The sequence below is a fragment of the Manihot esculenta genome, chromosome 2, assembly GCF_001659605.2.
Source record: "Manihot esculenta cultivar AM560-2 chromosome 2, M.esculenta_v8, whole genome shotgun sequence".
Lineage (NCBI taxonomy): Eukaryota > Viridiplantae > Streptophyta > Magnoliopsida > Malpighiales > Euphorbiaceae > Manihot > Manihot esculenta.
The window spans coordinates 5,155,556-5,173,492 of record NC_035162.2 but is presented as its reverse complement, the minus strand read 5'-3'; the positions used below and the strand labels follow the sequence as shown (position 1 = coordinate 5,173,492).

Below are 17,937 nucleotides of genomic sequence, written 5' to 3'. Positions count from 1 at the left end.
TTGTCCTACTAGTCCCAACAATCCGGAAGCATTATATTAGCATTATGGATAGTCACCTAAGGCCATTTCCCGGTACATTTCAACAGAGCTGTTGAACTCTACCATTCAACTTAAAACTTGTTTCAATTAGGTTTCTCTTGCCAAACTTTTTTATGACTAGATAACAAATATAAATATTTAGCCTCTTTTTATTTATTTTCTAGTAAAACATTTCACATAAGACCATTCAAAAAATTTCATAAACGAAAAATATTTTTTCGATAAAAAAATTTAAATCATATTTTTAAAAAAATTCATTTTTTCAAAAAAAAAAAATTATTTTTCACATTTTGAAATCTTATTAAAAACACTATTAAACTCAAACAAAAAAAAAATGAGGAGAAAAAAGCGGACGCAATGTTCATCTGTCCAAGTAACAGTTTCCTGCATCCAACGGTAACGTTTTAACTTCCCTCCCTATATCTGCACATTCTGCACGAGGCGAATACATGGCAATAAACTTAAATTCCGAGTCCCCTTCCCTTTTTCAAATCTAGGCTTTCAGTTCAATCCCGGCCTTGTCTAGCCATTTCCCGACCGCCGTTTGAGATCTCAACCAAAAGTGCTCGCTCTTGCTTTTTGTGTTGTTGTTTGCTTCATATCATGCTTAACTCATCCGATTTGGAATGCCTATAATTTGAAAGCACAACCCTTCATTACGGCAATAGAAACGGCATGCATGCTTCTGAGGATTGATTACCTACTTTAAGTGGGATTAAAAAGAAAAAGGCCCCAGGGCTACCAATACTTTCATCCAGCAATGTGTGTATAGCACCTTCTCCACAGTTTTTCTGTAGGCTTCATTTCCTGTTTTCATTTGCTTTCACTTTCCAAAGACATTTCAGGAGACAAATTGTTAGATGTTGCTGGAATATCATTTTCATCATGGCTCTTAGCTACACTCACTTCAATCGATCCTCTTCCTTCATCTGGTCGAAGATCACCTGATGATACTTGAACATTATCATCACCTGGGCTCCCTTTTCCTTGGCTTGATTCTGCTTCTCCCTCAGTATCTTGGTTTGGGACCATTTCCTCTTCTTGATCAGGTTGATCACTTGGTGATGCAGAGACATCACGGTGCCCTTCCATCTTGCTTTTGTCTACCAACCTACCGGAAAGTAGCTCCTTTTCACCAGCTTCTTGATGCTCCATTACATCATTATCATCTCTGTTTATATATAGTGAAGTAGATAACTCCTGAAGGTCATTGATTCCAGATTTCATTTCTGAAACGGAAGTTTCAACCAGGCCAGATTCTTCGGCCACACTCCCAACTTTAGCATCATTTCCAGTTGCATCTGTAGAGGCAGGGAAAGACTGGAAAGCATCCCAGTCATCTTCATCATCTTGGGCATCATCCACACTATCCTTGTCAGAATTACTAGAAGCTGCTGATAAAGAAGAATTTTTTTCTTTACTCTCCTCTGCTGGAAATGATGATACAGCCAATGATCTAGAATCTTTGGGCACTGGTAATCTTATTTCTAAAGGAGCTGTAGGTTTTCTCGGCATTACACTGTGATCTTGAGCTACAGATGCACGAATAACCCCCTGAAGTATAAAACAAGTGACCAAAATGGAAAAAACTTTGTTAAGCACAGATTAAGAACTTCATATTTAAAGCACAGTATTTATCAAAGTAGTACTGCTCAAAATGGATTTTGTTGCAACCAGTTCCAAAATTTCACAAGTAATAAGTACTCGGATTAATTCCTAATCTGTATCTTTAGATTGATAAAAAGTTTTATCCATAAGCTAGAACCAATTGACATGTTTAAGCCATGAGCAACAAAGACAACGTTAGAAATAAACCATCACCGCTGTTTTTATATAGAAACCCACGCAAGAATACATAGGGGGATACAGGAACCTTTCAAAGTATGATATATGCTTGAGGTATGACGAGGATATTTTCCCACAAGGAATAAAAACAGAGATCTTGTAAGTCCAAAATTAAGCACCTCTCCCCACATTTAAGCCCACCCATGGACCTTGAATGAAAATATGATATGATTTGTGTATCATAATAGAACTAAACATCTTAGGTAAACTTGTTTAGCCAGTGTTTGTTTTGGATTTAAGGATGCGGTGTACCAGTCTCATGTCAACTGGGTTCAAGCGTTGAGTGATTCAGGCCTGGTTACAGTTGAGGGAGCTGGTGAGAATATTGACCTATATGAAATAAAGACAGATGTGGAGTGGCTTACAAATGAGAAAATGTGGGCTCTAACACAAGCCAATTAGTTTTGTGCAACATGAGCCCATCTCCTCTCCTGTAAATCCCACTATTAAGCCCATACAAATTTGACTCTCAACATGAACCTTCAATGAAAATTTGATAAGGTAAAAATGTAAAGGACAACCAAATGCAGGATCAAGATCTCTACTGGATTGTGAAAAAAGATTATGGGAACAGTAGTAATGCAGTGAAATAGTACCTCTAATAAAATATGACACAGCACAAAGTGCAACTAGCACAACTTCTTTTTCCCTACCTTCTATAAATGCACACGAACCATTATAGCAAGAAATTACACACAAAAAAAAGCAAGCAAGCACCTGAAGTTGTTGCCTATGTGTTGCAGGCATTGATAACAAGACATCCTTGAAGTGAACTGCTGAGAGAGAAACTTGAGCAAGATGAGAAACAAGCCTTACGGCAGTGCTTCTTAAATCAATGAGTTCCTGTTATTTAATTTCATTACAAAAGAAAAAGAAGTTAATAGAAGTGGGCACAAAAGCTGTGATGGCACTGTAGTATTGAAGAGGGTAAAAAAGTCATTAACCTGTGAAGAATTATCCTCCGATGCCAAGAAGACCATAACAATGGCATTGAGAAGCAGAGCCATAAAACCTCTCTGACATTCATTAGCTTTTGAAACTGTTTGTAGAAGTGCTAGGAATCTCAAGCACTCACCAGCAATAGCTACAGATTCTTTACTTGCAGGTTTCTGTCACAAGCAGTGAAATCTAGTTAAGAATGACAATGTTAATGTTCAAAAGCAGTGTTGCAAACACAACAAACAGTTAAAATAGAAAACCTTCAACTTTGTCTGTAAAATGGTTAAAATATCTGTAACAAGCTCTCCACAAAAGAATATGAGGAAAGTAATGTCTTCCTTGTCGGTGCACCTCTGTAATGTGGTTTTGAGAACTTGCAATCCAATTGCTTGAACCTGTAAAGTTTATCCAGATGTCTTTCAGTGGTTGATAAATGATAAGTGACCAAGTGCCAAGCACAAAGCCTTGAGACACACATGTGGATCAGCTTACCTGTAGATTTAGGTCACTCAGGACAGTTTGGACATATTTATTGCAGTATTTTAACACGGTAAAACTGAAAGGGCTTCTGCTTTTGGTTTCTCCAGGACATTTAAATTCACAAGCTAGCTTGGCCAATGACATAGTTTGTTCAAGTGAGAAAGAAAGCTTTAACTGCAATAGCTTCCGTAAATCAGATCTTTTATTCTCCACAAGATGTATGCCCTTGATGCAATCCTTGGTCAAATCAGCAATCAAATTCAGGCAAGTTCCCAGGACTGCTCTCACAAGGGAATTTCCATCGTCATCGCATTCATAATCTACAATACAAACATCAATCAACTTCCTATGAAGTATTTTATTACTTGAAATATTTTTGCTAATTACAATAGGTCATATTGTTCCAATTGAAAGCTCTGCTTTTCCTGTGAAATTTAGCAAAAAATTGCTGAAATGGAAAAAGCATTGGGCTTGCAACCCAAGGGTAGAAATTTGAGTATGGAAAGCTGCCACCAAGGAAAAATGCAGCAAGATGGGAACATGTACAAATTTTCCTCCCAGGATTCAGCAAGACGCTAAGGATTGTTTTCTTCTTTTATCATTTTTGTAATAGTAGCAACAAATTTCTCCCTATGGAACATTGCCATTTAGGACATCAACACATGTCAAATTGAAACCCAAGACTTTAGTCAATCGAGAAAGCTTCTACTTTTCTAAAGTTAAAAATGGAAAACAATAAGTGTATACACAGAAGGTTAATGTGACTTTTGAACATGAATAGAAGGCTAAATTTAAGAAGAGATCTAAATAACTAGGTTCTCATAGAACAGATTGGCTTTAATAACCCAGACAAGTATTTAAGGGGTCAAGGGGAAGTTATATGATCACCACCATACACAGAAAATGTTTCCTTTGCCATCCATTTTCCACATAGCACTTGCATTCATTATCTTTTCTGTTAGGTTAACCACCTACTGAAATAACAAATTATTAAATTAAACAAGATTTAGACTCAAGCACATCATGAGCCTTTATGAATTGTAAAATCAAGAAAAGAAAAGTTGTTTTAGGATTAAAATTGCTTTTGGGCCATGTCAAATGTAGCATATCACATCAAAAACCAAAGGGTTGCCAAGTGAAAATCACCATACTGGTGGTTTTGCATGAGCACCCTAATAATTAGCAAAAACTGAATCCAGTTGTGATCATGCAAGTATATATTACGAAATGCTCACCATCAACAAATTCCTTCAGCAAGGAGTTGGTGCACCTGACAAAATCAACAACTGCTGAAAAACACAATTCACTTGAAGCTTCTCGAATGCATTTGTAACCAACTAATAGAAAGGCCAGCACTCCAGACTTTAATTTCTTCTGCATCTTTAAACACAAATTCATAGAAAAAGTTACCCAGAAGTTTAAATGGTAACAAGGATAACGTGGAAGACAATTAATGCACCACAAATACTACATACCAACAAAGATATAAGAATAGCATGAACCTAATAAATGTAACCCACCTTTGGCTCAAGACGCCTCACAATTGTCTTTGCTGTGATAAACAGAGGAGATGCCAAGTCCTCCCAGTTAGGGTGTCCTGATACATCAGTGCTGAGAACCAAAAAGTAGAGAACCATTAGCCAACAGGATAGAAAGGAATACAGCCCATCTGAATGTTTAATAAAAATTAATTTCCAACGTCAATGTAAAATTTGTGACCTTTGTAAAACATTGAAGATATAAGCCAAAAGAAGTTCTACAGCCAGATAACAAAAGCTTTCTTCTTCAAGAAATTCATCAGGGCAATTCTGCACAATCTGTTCACAGAACATGAAATTAGCTCAGTTCATGTGTCAGAAACAACTTGCAGCAACTCAAAATTGTTGAAGTTAAAACAAAAAAGGAGATAAAACTAAAAGAAAAAAACATGAGAAGATTTATATGGTTCTCCTACGAGAATCAATGTTCACGGACATAAACCCAAGAGGGCTACATCTTCAACAAAATAGGAATATATAAAATCCCTTAGATAGGGATATATAAACTACATATGGACTTTCTACAACACTCCCTCTTGAGTTGAGCATGGAATCCCATCAATTCCAAATTTCCAATACTCCTGTTTGATGAGATTCTTATTAAAGCTACTAATACTCTCGCAACAACTCACAAATAGCACAAAGTACAACAGCAGCTCATATGGCAGATTACAAAACACTTACACAAAGGCACTCATACAAAGCACCAATACACAAAGAAACTCTTAGGATTGACTGCTTGAAAGGGTTCTTGGAATCCAAGCAAGCAACTATAAGAAAAATAATTAATCAAGGAAGATAAAATGATTACAGAAAAATAAGAGCTAAAGGATGAATTAGAATTGCTTTGACACCACTTTTTACAGGTAAAACAGAGAAAAATAGGAAGGATGAAGAAGAAGAAGATTGACTTCGAGAAAAAAAACAGAAGTGATCAAGCCAGCAAGTATTTGCACAAAAAACAAGCTTTACCAAGTTTAACTGGTGGTTAAAAATATAACACTATAGGAACTTGGAGATTGAAAAGTTGGCGGTTGAGCAGTTTGCTTCTGTTTTCTCAGAACCTTCGGGCTTGCCTCCTCCTTGTTCCACTTATCATCACATTCCTCTCCAACCAAGGGTTGGCCCTCTAGTTGTCGAGCCCTATCATCGCTATGGTCACTCTCATAAGAATGAAATTGAAAAGTTGGTTCAAGAAATGCTCCATGCTGGTATCATTCAACCTAGCTCTAGCCCTATACTGCTTGTCTGGCAAAAAAATGGGAGATGGAGATTTTGTGTAAATTAACGAGCTTTGAATAGAGTCACAGTCCGAGATAAATATCCTATTCCAGTCACTCAAGAGATGATGGACAAGCTACACGATACCAGATTTTTCTCCAAAATTGATCTTCACTCCGAATATCACCAGATTCAGATTCAAACGATTGATATTGCTAAGACGGCCTTCCTCACTCATTCCGGCCATAACAAGTTTCCCATTATGCCATTTGGCCTCACGAATGATACCAGGAATGAGATCAATCTGATATTGGATACCCCGCAGAGGTGGAAGCTCGGATGATTCCTCCACTATTTTAGGAAACTCCTTTAACAGCTCTTTGACGGGTGGTGGTAAAGATGGTGCATACTCCATTGTACCTTTTGCTCTCACCAATAAGGCCAGTGTGCCTCCAGATTTCTCAACTGTGCTTGATAGCCTCTGTACTCCCGTGGAAACAGCAACAACATTCTTCCCTTCCACTTTAGAATGTTTCGCAGAACCGGAAAGCAAGATAGTAATCTTCTTTTGATTCCACGTGAACATGTATGAATTCTCCTTCCCCTTATGCAAGGCATCAACATCGAACTGCCAAGGGCGACCTAGCAAAATTCCACAGCAATCCATATCCACAACATCACAATTAACATGTTCAGTATAAGATTTACCGATCGAGATAGACACGTCAGATTCTGTTGACCTCAATTGTTGGACCTTCCTTAATCCATCCGACTTTGTATGGCGAAGGGTGTGGCGGTGTAGGCAGCTGCAATTTTTCCACCCTTCGGTTCTCCTGAACACAGTCATGATACCAGTTATACAAAACCTGAGCGTGATCGCTAGGCAAGAACCGTTGTTCCATCATTTGCTTCATCAACACCCAGTTTCGTATGGGTTCCAGCCTCCTCCGATAGCGTTCGTTTTGAATCGAATTCCACCAGGTTGTTGCACCCCCTTTTAACTTAAAAGCCACAATTGGAACCTTGCGATCCTCTTCCACATTCATAACTTCAAAGAAACGTTCAACCTCTGCCAGCCAATCAAGAACAGATTCCACATCTAACGAACCAGAAAAGTTTTGAAGGTCTACCTTGATCTTGTAACATTTCTGATAATTCTATTGGGGATTGGCGACCACAGGATTGGCGACTGGCTGGAGGTGTGTGGCAGTGGCGGATTGGTGGATTCCCTGCTGCAGGGTCAGTTGTCCGATCATCTCCCTCAATACTGCCAAAGATGCCTCAATCGCAGCATGTCGCGCCTCTTGATTATCTGCCATGGTCGAACTTTGCTCTGACACCAATCTGATAAAGAATTATTTGGACTCTATTAAGAGTTTTAACCAATATCGTTTGGCTAAGACGAAATAAGAGAAAAGATAGGTTAGAAGACTAAAAGTCTTATTGAAATTCCTCAAAAATTGAAAAGTGTCTTTCTAATAGCCAAGAGAGGCTATTTATAATGGAAACAAAACCCTAATATACAAAATTATGAAAATACCCAAAATATCCAAAAAAAATAATTAAAATGCAAAAATTAGCCTCGGTCCAAATCTGCCGTAACATCCAAAGCCAGTTGCTCCATGTCACAATTGTTTCGCAAGGAACACAATGCTACCTTTCATTGGCCTTCTCAAGCACAACATGCCTTTGAAAAATTACAAAAAGCAGTTACTACAGCTCCTATTCTTGCTATGCCCAATTTTAACAATTAATTCACTCTAGAATGTGATGTTTCTGACCATGGCCATGGAGTTGTCCTCATGCAAGACAAACAGCCCATTGCCTACTATAGTAAGGCACTCTCTCCTGTTGCATTGGAGAAATCAAACTATGAAAAAGAGCTTATGGCGCTGGTCCTTACCATTCACTATTAGTGTCCTTATTTGATTGGCAAAATATTTATTGTCTTCTCTAATAAGAGAAGCTTGCAACATTTATTAGAATGGCCTATTATTACACCTTTGCAGTAATATTGACTGGCCAAACTACTTGGCTATAATTTTGACATCATCTATAAACTTGGTGCTTCCAATTGAGTTGCTGATGCGCTTTCACAATGTACTGAAGATATGGAATGCAATACACTGTCCACACCACAATGGATTGATTTATCAGGATTGGATGCAGCTGTCTGGGAACAGTTTTATTAAGGCGAGAGGCAAGAGGCGAGAGGCGAGGCGAGGCGAGGCAATGGCTTATTAAAAAAGGCAACAAAGGCAAAATTTTGTTATATATTTTAAATATACATATAAATGCTTCAATGGCTACCCACATTTAAAGGAAAAAATACATGTTCAAATGAAATATATATATTATTTGCAGCAATAAAAGATAAGAGAAAATTTTTTTAAAAAAAAGGAAAAAGAAAAAGAGGATTTGCTTCTGTGCCAAGTGCAGCAAACAGAGAAGAGAGGATGAGAAAGAGAAGGAAAAGAGGAGAGAAAAATTTTAAAAAGACGACATGCAGCTATGCAGGTACAGTAGAGAGAGAAGAGAGGAGAAAGAAGAAGAAGAAGAAGAAGAAGAGAAAAGGAGGAGAGACACACCTGATTGATGGTATTAGGAGCAAGAAAGAGTAAGAAATTTGCATTTTAGTTGCTGCAGAAGTGTTATTTGCTGTTTGAAAGAGATGGAGAGAGACTAGAATTTCACTTTTGTTGTTTAAAAGCATTTTGTTTAAAAAAAATGCCTTGCTTCACTGAGGCGTCGCCTTTGGCGCCTCTCACCTAGCGCCTTAGTGGACTGAGGCGTCGTCTTTGTGCAGGCGCCTCACCTCAGTCAGGCGAGGCGAAGGGGTGGCGCCTAGTCCCGCCTCTTGCCTTTTTTCGCCTTTAACAACACTGTCCAGAAAGACTCCAAATTGGGTCAGATTGTTTCGGATTTGACTAAAGATTATTAGTCTCATCCCCACTACTCTCTTATTCAACAGCGGCTCTTCTATACAGGCAAGTTAGTCCTTCTCTCTACCTACCTTGGTATTTCTAAGCTACTTTCAGAATTACATTCTAGTGCAATGGGCAGCCATTCTGGTGCCTATAGAACGTATAAGCATTTAGCTGTCAGTCTCCATTGGAAGAGCATGATGAAGTCTGTTCAGAATTATGTAACTCAATGCCTTGTCTGTCAACAACATAAGTACGAGGCCATGTCCCCCGCTGGCTTATTGCATCCATTACCTATTCTTGCTGTTGTTTGGGATGATATCTCCATGAATTTCATCACGGGCTTGCCTAAATCTGCTGGTTATGAGCGTATTCTCGTCGTGGTGGATCAACTCTCCAAATATGACCACTGTATTTCCCTCAAGCATCCTTTTACAGCAAAATCAGTGGCGGAGTTATTTGTACAACAAATTGTTCGCCTCCAAGGCCTTCCCGCTTCTATTGTCAGTGATAGAGATCCAATTTTTCTAAGCCATTTTTGGCATAAACTGTTTCGGTTATCAAGAACTAAGTTGCGGTTAAGCATCGCTTATCACTCAGAACAACCTCGAAAGTGGTCTCAATGGTTATCAGAAACTAAGTTGGAGACATATTTTCGTTGTTCTGCTTGAGAACAACCTCGGAAGTGGTCTCAATAGTTAGCTTGGGCAGAATTTTCCTACAACACTAGCTTCCGCTCTGCAACTAGTATGACACCCTTTGAAACTGTGTATGGTCGACCTCCCCCTTCCATTCTCTAATATTTGCCTCACAAAACCAAAGTGAGGCTGTAGCTCAAACCTTGTTGTACAATGATGAAATTTTAAGACAATTGCACTTCAATCTTGCTCGGGCCTAGCAGAGCATGCCGAGATGTCCACTTTGACATTGGAGATTTAGTATTCCTCAAATTACGTCCCACACGTCAAACATCTCTTCACAATAGTCATTCCCAAGTTTTCTGCCCGATATTTTGGCCTTTTCCATGTCCTTATCAAGGTTGGACCTATAGCTTATAAACTCCAACTTCCCTCACAATCCAAAATCCACCTTGTCTTCCATATCTCCCAGTTAAAAAAATCTATTGGCCACCATCCCGCCTTAACTAATTTGCCAACAGATATGATTATTGATAATTCCATTACCAAACGGGAAGAAATAGTAACTTCCAAGGACAATCCTAATGGTTCACACCTTGTCTTGATACATTGGAAGGGTAAGCCTTTGAAAGAAGCTACTTGGATGAATATAGTTTATTTCCATAATCAATTTTCGGGCCATAGCCTTGACAAGGCTACTTTTCGAGGGGATGGCAATGATACAAGCCCATCAGGCTACAAGAAGAATGAGCCTAGTATACTTAAAGTCTATGCTAGAAGGAGCAAAAGAAATGCAGACACCATTAAATTGGCAAAGTCTTCTAGAATGGAACAAACAGATGAAATATTCTATGGGGACCAAAATGAGGAGGGAAGGACAGTTGTCCCTTGAAAGCCTATTTATCCAGAGAACCATTAAGAGGAAGACACGCAGTTTTCACCTAAAAACTTCTATTAAGAATTCGGCCATAGTGCTGTGCTGGTTATTTCATTTTCTGTCTTTTTGTTCTCGTTATTGTAGTTGGGAAGAGTAGAAACTGAGGGTTATTTTTTCATTGTATTGAAGCTTATTCTTCCTCCTGAAGAGCTATTAATACAATCTATCATCTCTTCCTACATTCTTCCCTGTCTCTAATTCCTAACTCTAACAACAGTGCAAACCACTAAGTGCCTCCTATGAAATTACATCAAAAAATGCATATAAATGTAAATTGTACTGAACTGACACACATGTGGCAATAGATTGTTTGGGTTCCAACCACTGAAAAAGAATTATCCAAATGGGATGCTGAGAACATTCAATATTTTTGCTTTTGGTCTGGCCAAAGGAATGGTTCAACACAATGCCATGATGCCACAATCAATTCCTCTTAATCAGAAACCTCAAACATTGAATCTCTTTACTTTAGAATAGAAACACAGGATTTCTTTGGAAGCATTACCTGTGATAGAACTGATATGGCAAGACTATTCCAGCAATTGTCCATGTAAATGGAGAATGAGAAAACCTGTATTATTTCAGTATGATTAATAACAGTGTTTTAAGACCACAGACAGCAATGTTGAACAAAAGGACAATCATCTTAGCATAACAGCCAAGGCAGTAAACGCATATGGTTGGCAATGATGATACTGAATCATGGAATGCATGCACGACCCTTTTATGCATGAATGCAGTCTTCCATAATCCTCACAAGGGATATCATGGCCTATAAGCAAGAAAAGCATAGATCTACATTTAACCATAATAAATGACAATGGCCAATAATAAATCTGGAGAACCTTTAATAAAAATGATAAACTAAAAGATTTGAGTCTTAAGTGAAATATCTCCCCAGCAGCAGCTTGGATGGATTTTGAGAACTTTTTTATGAGATTAGCATCAGGTGTTTTGGATTTTTACAATTTATTATTATCATCATCATCATCGGGATGATGAGGTTCATACTGAAAATGTGATGGAACATTTGGCCCTCACAGAAATTGAATAATCTTTGCTGTATTCTCCAATCTCTCTCTTTCCTTCACAACCCATGGAGATAGGAATCCTGTTGACTAGAGCAAGATTGTAGGACTATTAAGCATAATTTCAGCATGATTTGTTTGATTTGATTAGCTTAATTTCTGTAAGATATTATTATTGAGTAATTAGTGTAGTTTCTTTTTTTGGGCTAGAGAACATGCATAAATGCTTATAATTTTCTCACTTCAATACACAAGAAAGAAAGAGTCTTTTATACTCCATAATTCTTCAAATTCTACCATGGCAAAAACACACTCGAAAATTTTCACACGAGATTATAGCCAAAACTTAAGTTTGAAAGATGGATTTTTGGGATGTGAGATGCATCATTAAAATAATATTTTCACTACAAGCACCAGGTGTATCTTCTACACTTTTGTTTTATTGGCAGTATAAAGTTTTCTCCATAGGAATTTCTATTGTTAGTGCCTAGTGATTGATTCCACAAATTCTTTCTAATATGTATAGAAACAAAAAACATGCATGATGAACCTATTGACCAAATAAATCTATACATAGGCTGTAAGAACAGAAGGAACAGATAAAGATCAACACCTGCAGCAACTCTTGGCAAATATCTGCAGAAAGAAACTCAGCAGTGAAAAATCTTTCTGATGATAGGAACTGGAAAACAGGTAGCACAATTTCATATAACTTCAACGTTGTAGGATTTGTTTCTTCAAACGTTGAATCTCCACCATATTGAATGTTAGCTGTGTTTAGATGTATTATTTGTCTATTAATTGCTGGATGTTGTTGCTGAAATAGAACAAGTAAAGCAAAGCTCCATAGAAATCGATATTCCTCCAACTCCAATTCAACCATGCTGTAATTAGATATTAAACTATTCCTTGAAGTATTTTCAATAGATTTCCTAAAACCTCCATTCGCATTTGAAGGAACAGCATCCAAAGCAAGTGCTTGCAAAATTACTGGCCAAGCTTCATCTAAAGTAGGAACCAACTTTGATGAAACTAGAGGTGATTGAATTCCATCAAGTAACGGTTTCCACTGTAAAATGAGAAACATTACTTACTAAGTTTTCTTTCTGTGCTGGAAAACAGAAACAGGTGCATCACAAAAACAAGACAATAGTCAACAGTGGACAATTTTAACAGATTTCAAATTTGTGACACTTACATTTTTATTCAGGTTCAAGTACAAGAAAATGTAACTGTAGTCCTTCAGCACACCAATCCAGTACTTCCCCAGAATACTTGAACTCTTTGAGAACAGTGGTAATAGTGCCAGATACTCATCTGGAACCCCACTATGATGCCTCCTCAAAAATGCAAATGTGTAACATTTGAGAGAGGCATGAGCAGCCAAAAGTCTTATTTTGATCTATTTAATATTCAAGAAATTAGTAAACCTCCAAATAAGATAATAATGTTGGAATAAAAAGACATAATGACAACTATGAAGCTAAAGTGTACAAACAAACAAAATCAGCATCTATGCACTACCACCCTTTCTACCTCATTATCCCTCCCCCCAAAGCCCCTCAATGCCAATCGAGGAAGAAAAATAATCTACCTTGCAAGAGACCCATTCTGCAAATGAAGGATAATAAATATCATTGAATTCATTCAGTGGCCGAGAAATTAAGGAAAATATGCGTTTGACAGCAACTTGATCACCACCCAGTATTCCGGTTGTCATTATCTAAAAAACCAACAGTCAATTCAACTAGAACTATATGCAGTATATTGTTGGAAACTGATGAAAGAATAACAACCATATAGGCGCACTTCAAACCTTAGTAGCCAACTGCAGACCTGACTCCAGAAGAATAGGACCAGAAGATGTATCCAAGGAAGTGCGGACAGCAGATACTAGCTGGGCCTAGATGTCAAATGACCTCATAAATCAGATATGAGAGTGCATGTATAGCTATAAGAAATTTCTAAGCACGTACACATATATCTTTATAAAAATCGAACTAACCAGTATTCAACTCTCATATCATATAATGGATCATTCAAAACAAGTCCATACTGTAAATTACCAATTAAAATGCTAAGAAACCATCTATTTTATTATTTGTATCTTATTTTGAAATTTTATGCAGCTATGCATGTCAGAAATAATGGCCAATGATATGATTCTATTGCACCGGTTAGCACAGAATTTGAAAGGAATTTATAGGTGAATATATTCCGAGCAGTTCTGAAAACTAAGCCATAGACAATTAGACATACCTGATACTGTTCCAGTAGAAGGTGTCCTGGAAGGTCTGGGTCAGGTGTTGTTTCAAACTGATGTTTTAAAGAAAAAGATGAAAACAATTAAAATTGACAAAACATCTTAACTATCAAGCAGAGAATGTCAAAGCAACATTTAATTATTCAGAGTGCAAGAAATATTGAAGTAGCAGCCACTTATAATCTTATAAAAGCGACATTTAATTTTTCATAAAGCTAATTTTGTTTCCCATTAGTCAAAGCAATCCAAGTATACAACCATACCAATTATTCAAGTTATACAAAGTAATTTTCCCCTTATAAGGGTAAAACATAGCAAACGCCAAGTAACATCATAAAGATATTTTTCTCTGACCTAGGAAAATTCAATGACTGGATGTCACAACAAGCCAAAAATCAGATATCTAAATCAATTACCTGTGCCATTTGGATAGATAACATGGGAGGTAGAAAGATTATGATTAATCAATTTATCTTTTATAAATTGTAAGAACAAAAATATTAAGAAATGAAAAGGGTACAATATGAGGGGAAAAAAAAGTCCTCGTATAGATCTCAACACAACGACAAACAAGATCATAATGAACAAACAGATTATGATCAATCCATTTTATTTCTACGTTCTTCTTGCAAAAACAATAGCCAAATTTTGGTTAGTCTCAAGTATTTTGGACAAGGAAAACAACAATAAGGCAACAGGCTCAATTTAATCATATAAGTTCTTAATCCTTGAAACCTTCACTAATTATCAACCTAGCAATTAGCATGCACAATGAACAACAAAGAAATCAAATCTCTCACAAGTCATAACCATGCAAGCAAGCAATATAACAAAGAATGAACCACTATTTTCTCCTCTCCTGCATCATGTGATGAAAACATGAATGCACCATTTCACTTAACCAATGGTTAACAAATGAGGAATAGTTATAGGCTTATAGTTCATCAGAAAGGAGATTCTGGCAGACGTGAAACCCTCACCAAAATCATCCTCATGCAAAGAAAGCTTGTCAAAGCATAAAATAACAAAATCACCAAAATTATCTATTTCTAAGTCTTTGGAGTAGGATGTGCTTCCTGACTACTCAGTTGAGGCTCTAATAAAAGTCAACAAGCCTTTACTTATTCTAGTTTCCATCATCACAAATTCACAATGCCAGAACAAAAATGAAATCCAGTTAAAATCCCTTCCCTCAATCATCAGGCAATTTTATATAACATTTGGCTCCAAACACATTCTTTAGGGTCTTCCCCACATCACACAAGGGGGCCAAAACAGTTTTTTTCTACCCTTTATCTTAATGTAAAAAGAATAAAAAGATTGTGTAATTCTGAATGCTCGACAGCAGTTGCAAAACTCAAAAAGGTTGTAGTGATTAGAGAACCCTAGGGTCATAGAAGAACTACCCCAACAAACTCACCTTAAAATTCCTTGCATGAATTTTCTTACTTTAAATAGCAAAACCTCTTCATGAGAAACAACTCTTTTTAATGCAATGCAATGACTTGAAATTAAGGATCAGATTGATGTTTGCTCTTTGTTCTTTTTTTTCCCATATCAGGAAAGGAGTAACAGAGAAGTTAGAACTTGAAATATACATCATGAATCCATTACACTAACTAGCATAAGAAGTTACAATGAAAAGTCAAAATATAATTAACAGTGAACAGAAACAAATAAATGAAAAGTATTACAGTAACAGAATTTCTCACAGAATTTCTCACAGAAATCTACCTTATCCACAATGGTAGTAAGAAGTCCCACACCAATTGGTCGCATGTTTTCAAACTGAATTGTGCTTATCTATGACATTCAGGAAATGAAAAGGATTTCAGACTTTTGACAAGTATTTGAACCAAGAAAAAATTGGCCAATATAGCCTCTAAGTCCAGAACCTGATAAGCCAATGAGATCAGCTCTTGCACATGGAGGACCAACCAATCTTCTGATTTAACTCCAGTTGGTCTTTTTCTTGCCAAAGAGAGGTCAAAATGAGTTGGATTCTTTCCCACGGCTCTAGGTAGATGACTCAAACACCTATATTCCATCAAATTGTTTAGTTAAATTAACTGATAGAGAATGCACATCAAATTTGAAATAAAATAGAGATCAGTACTTTGAGAAGAATAGAAAGGTCACACATTGAATTGAGAGTACACATGATATCAAATTTGACATTTACAGTCAAAATGCCTACGTGGTTTGACAAATGAGCTTTGTCAGCACAAGTTTCCCTGTCTCCATAACATAAATTTGCATCATTTTCAACGTGTTTTCAACAAATTATTTTAATGCATTCACTATCATTTTTAATGGGTTCAGAGTCACTTAAACAATATCACTATAATCAGTATGTGAATCAGGTCTCCAGGTTGGAGGTAATCATTCAGAAGTTCAGCTGTAAATTTTATAAGAGAGTCACAAAAATAATGTAGAAATGACAAACTACAGTAGTATTTTATAACCTCTAACCAATTAGTTTGGTTAAGATAATACTGCAAGAAGATAAACATAATGGGGACATAGACAGAATGGGGGAGATCTCACTGAAATCAAATAGATTATATCAAAAATTGAAAATGTATTGGAAAAGGACCAAAAATTAAAAACTTACTCAGCAGCAAAAACTCTCGTGCGGTATCTGAGGTGCTTATCTCTACTAGGGCTAACATGAGATTTAGAAGCTTCATATGCATAACCTTGCACTGGGTTGCCCTTAGATCCAGAGACCATATTTTCATCATCTTCTCCAAAGTTCAATTGTGAGTCACTGTCTGCATAATCTCCTGTGTCACTATTGACTTCAGCAAGTTGTCTTGTTGATGTAGCAAGAACCTGAACAAGGTTTAAATAAGTTGTTGATGTAGCAACAACCAAAAATTTCAAGCTTTTCTTGCAAGTTCTGAATCTATAAGTTTCAGAAAACAAAGTTGCATAGTATGCTTCAGGATCTTTTAAGAGGAATAAGGAATTATCTACCAGCGCATGAGAAATGTCAAATTTCATGCATCAGGAGCTTACCATTTTACGGCATATCAATATCCAGTGAAACGGACGAGAATGACATGATGCAAACAGCATTCGCATAATTGTGGCACGTACTAGATTACCAATCCTGCAAGAGTGAAGGCAAATCAAAACCTAAGGACAACAAAAGCAAAATGCTAAACCAAATGCTCTTTCTCCCCCTCCTCTCCAAACTCGATAGGGACTTTTGAAATAAGTGTTGCAAAAGACATCACAACATTTAGATATTGCATCCATACATATGGAAAATAACAAAGATAATTTAAGTATTCTAGGGGGAAAAGTTATTCTATGCTATCAGAAACATATAAAAGTAATGGATCACAACACTATAACTATTGACCAACATAAAAAGTTCCTAATTAGGAGGATTCAAATATTTGGAATCCTAATTAGGCTTGATTATAGGGATTTTATTCTTATTATAAATATTCCTAATTTAGATTGATTTTTCGTGTATATACTCCTTGTAAATATCAATTAAAAATTTGAATAGAATCACAAATTTCTCCCAAAATTCTTCATGCTATCAAAGCCTTTATATGATTTAGAATTTAAATTCATTTTTCCCTCTTTAGGGTCTCTTCAGGATTTGAAACCCAAGATCTACCTTTTTGGTACTACCCTATCTAGGAACCTTTTCACATCTCACCGTCGGCATCAGGAGGATCGCCAAACTGTCACCGGGTAGACCGTCCAACTCCGACGTTGGAAAGTCACACGCGTGAGGCTCACGCACCGCCATAGCTTCTGCGTCTCCTTCCACGTGTCAACGCGTGAGCTTTTCTCCGACGTCCTTTTCCATCGATGATCCTTTTCGGCCCTCTTTCCAGCGTATCGTAACCGGATTCTCCTTTAGATTTTTTAAGGTGTTTTAATCATGGTTTTAAATAACGTAACGGCCGTTATGTAACGGGTTTTGGGGAGGCATTACCCGTTATCCCGTTATACAATGGTCACTCCTGATTTGCAGGCGTAATGGCCGTTACTGCTGTTACGTAACAGTGACGGCCGTTACCGATCGTTACATAACGGTATCGGCCATTACCAATAATTAA

At 37.1% G+C, this 17,937-nt stretch overlaps 1 protein-coding gene across 3 annotated transcripts in view; it reads right to left on the bottom strand.

The window, feature by feature from the left end:
• Positions 1-374: 374 nt before the first annotated feature.
• LOC110603471 (protein SWEETIE) overlaps positions 375-17,937 on the bottom strand; it is a 43,283-nt gene continuing 25,720 nt past the window's right edge. For 2 of the 3 annotated variants that reach the window (XM_021741212.2, XM_043954032.1), the window contains 18 exons: positions 16,874-16,967; positions 16,467-16,687; positions 15,748-15,889; positions 15,587-15,655; positions 13,849-13,905; positions 13,406-13,492; positions 13,184-13,312; positions 12,788-12,991; positions 12,203-12,658; positions 11,067-11,132; positions 5,023-5,120; positions 4,824-4,914; positions 4,539-4,683; positions 3,316-3,623; positions 3,084-3,218; positions 2,829-2,993; positions 2,602-2,727; positions 375-1,593 (listed from right to left, as the gene is read on the bottom strand). In XM_021741212.2, the coding sequence (XP_021596904.1) occupies positions 853-1,593; positions 2,602-2,727; positions 2,829-2,993; positions 3,084-3,218; positions 3,316-3,623; positions 4,539-4,683; positions 4,824-4,914; positions 5,023-5,120; positions 11,067-11,132; positions 12,203-12,658; positions 12,788-12,991; positions 13,184-13,312; positions 13,406-13,492; positions 13,849-13,905; positions 15,587-15,655; positions 15,748-15,889; positions 16,467-16,687; positions 16,874-16,967 (3,334 nt within the window). In that variant the 3' untranslated portion in view covers positions 375-852. The remainder of the gene's footprint in view (positions 1,594-2,601; positions 2,728-2,828; positions 2,994-3,083; positions 3,219-3,315; positions 3,624-4,538; positions 4,684-4,823; positions 4,915-5,022; positions 5,121-11,066; positions 11,133-12,202; positions 12,659-12,787; positions 12,992-13,183; positions 13,313-13,405; positions 13,493-13,848; positions 13,906-15,586; positions 15,656-15,747; positions 15,890-16,466; positions 16,688-16,873; positions 16,968-17,937) is intronic. The other variant, XM_021741218.2, reaches the window with a different exon arrangement.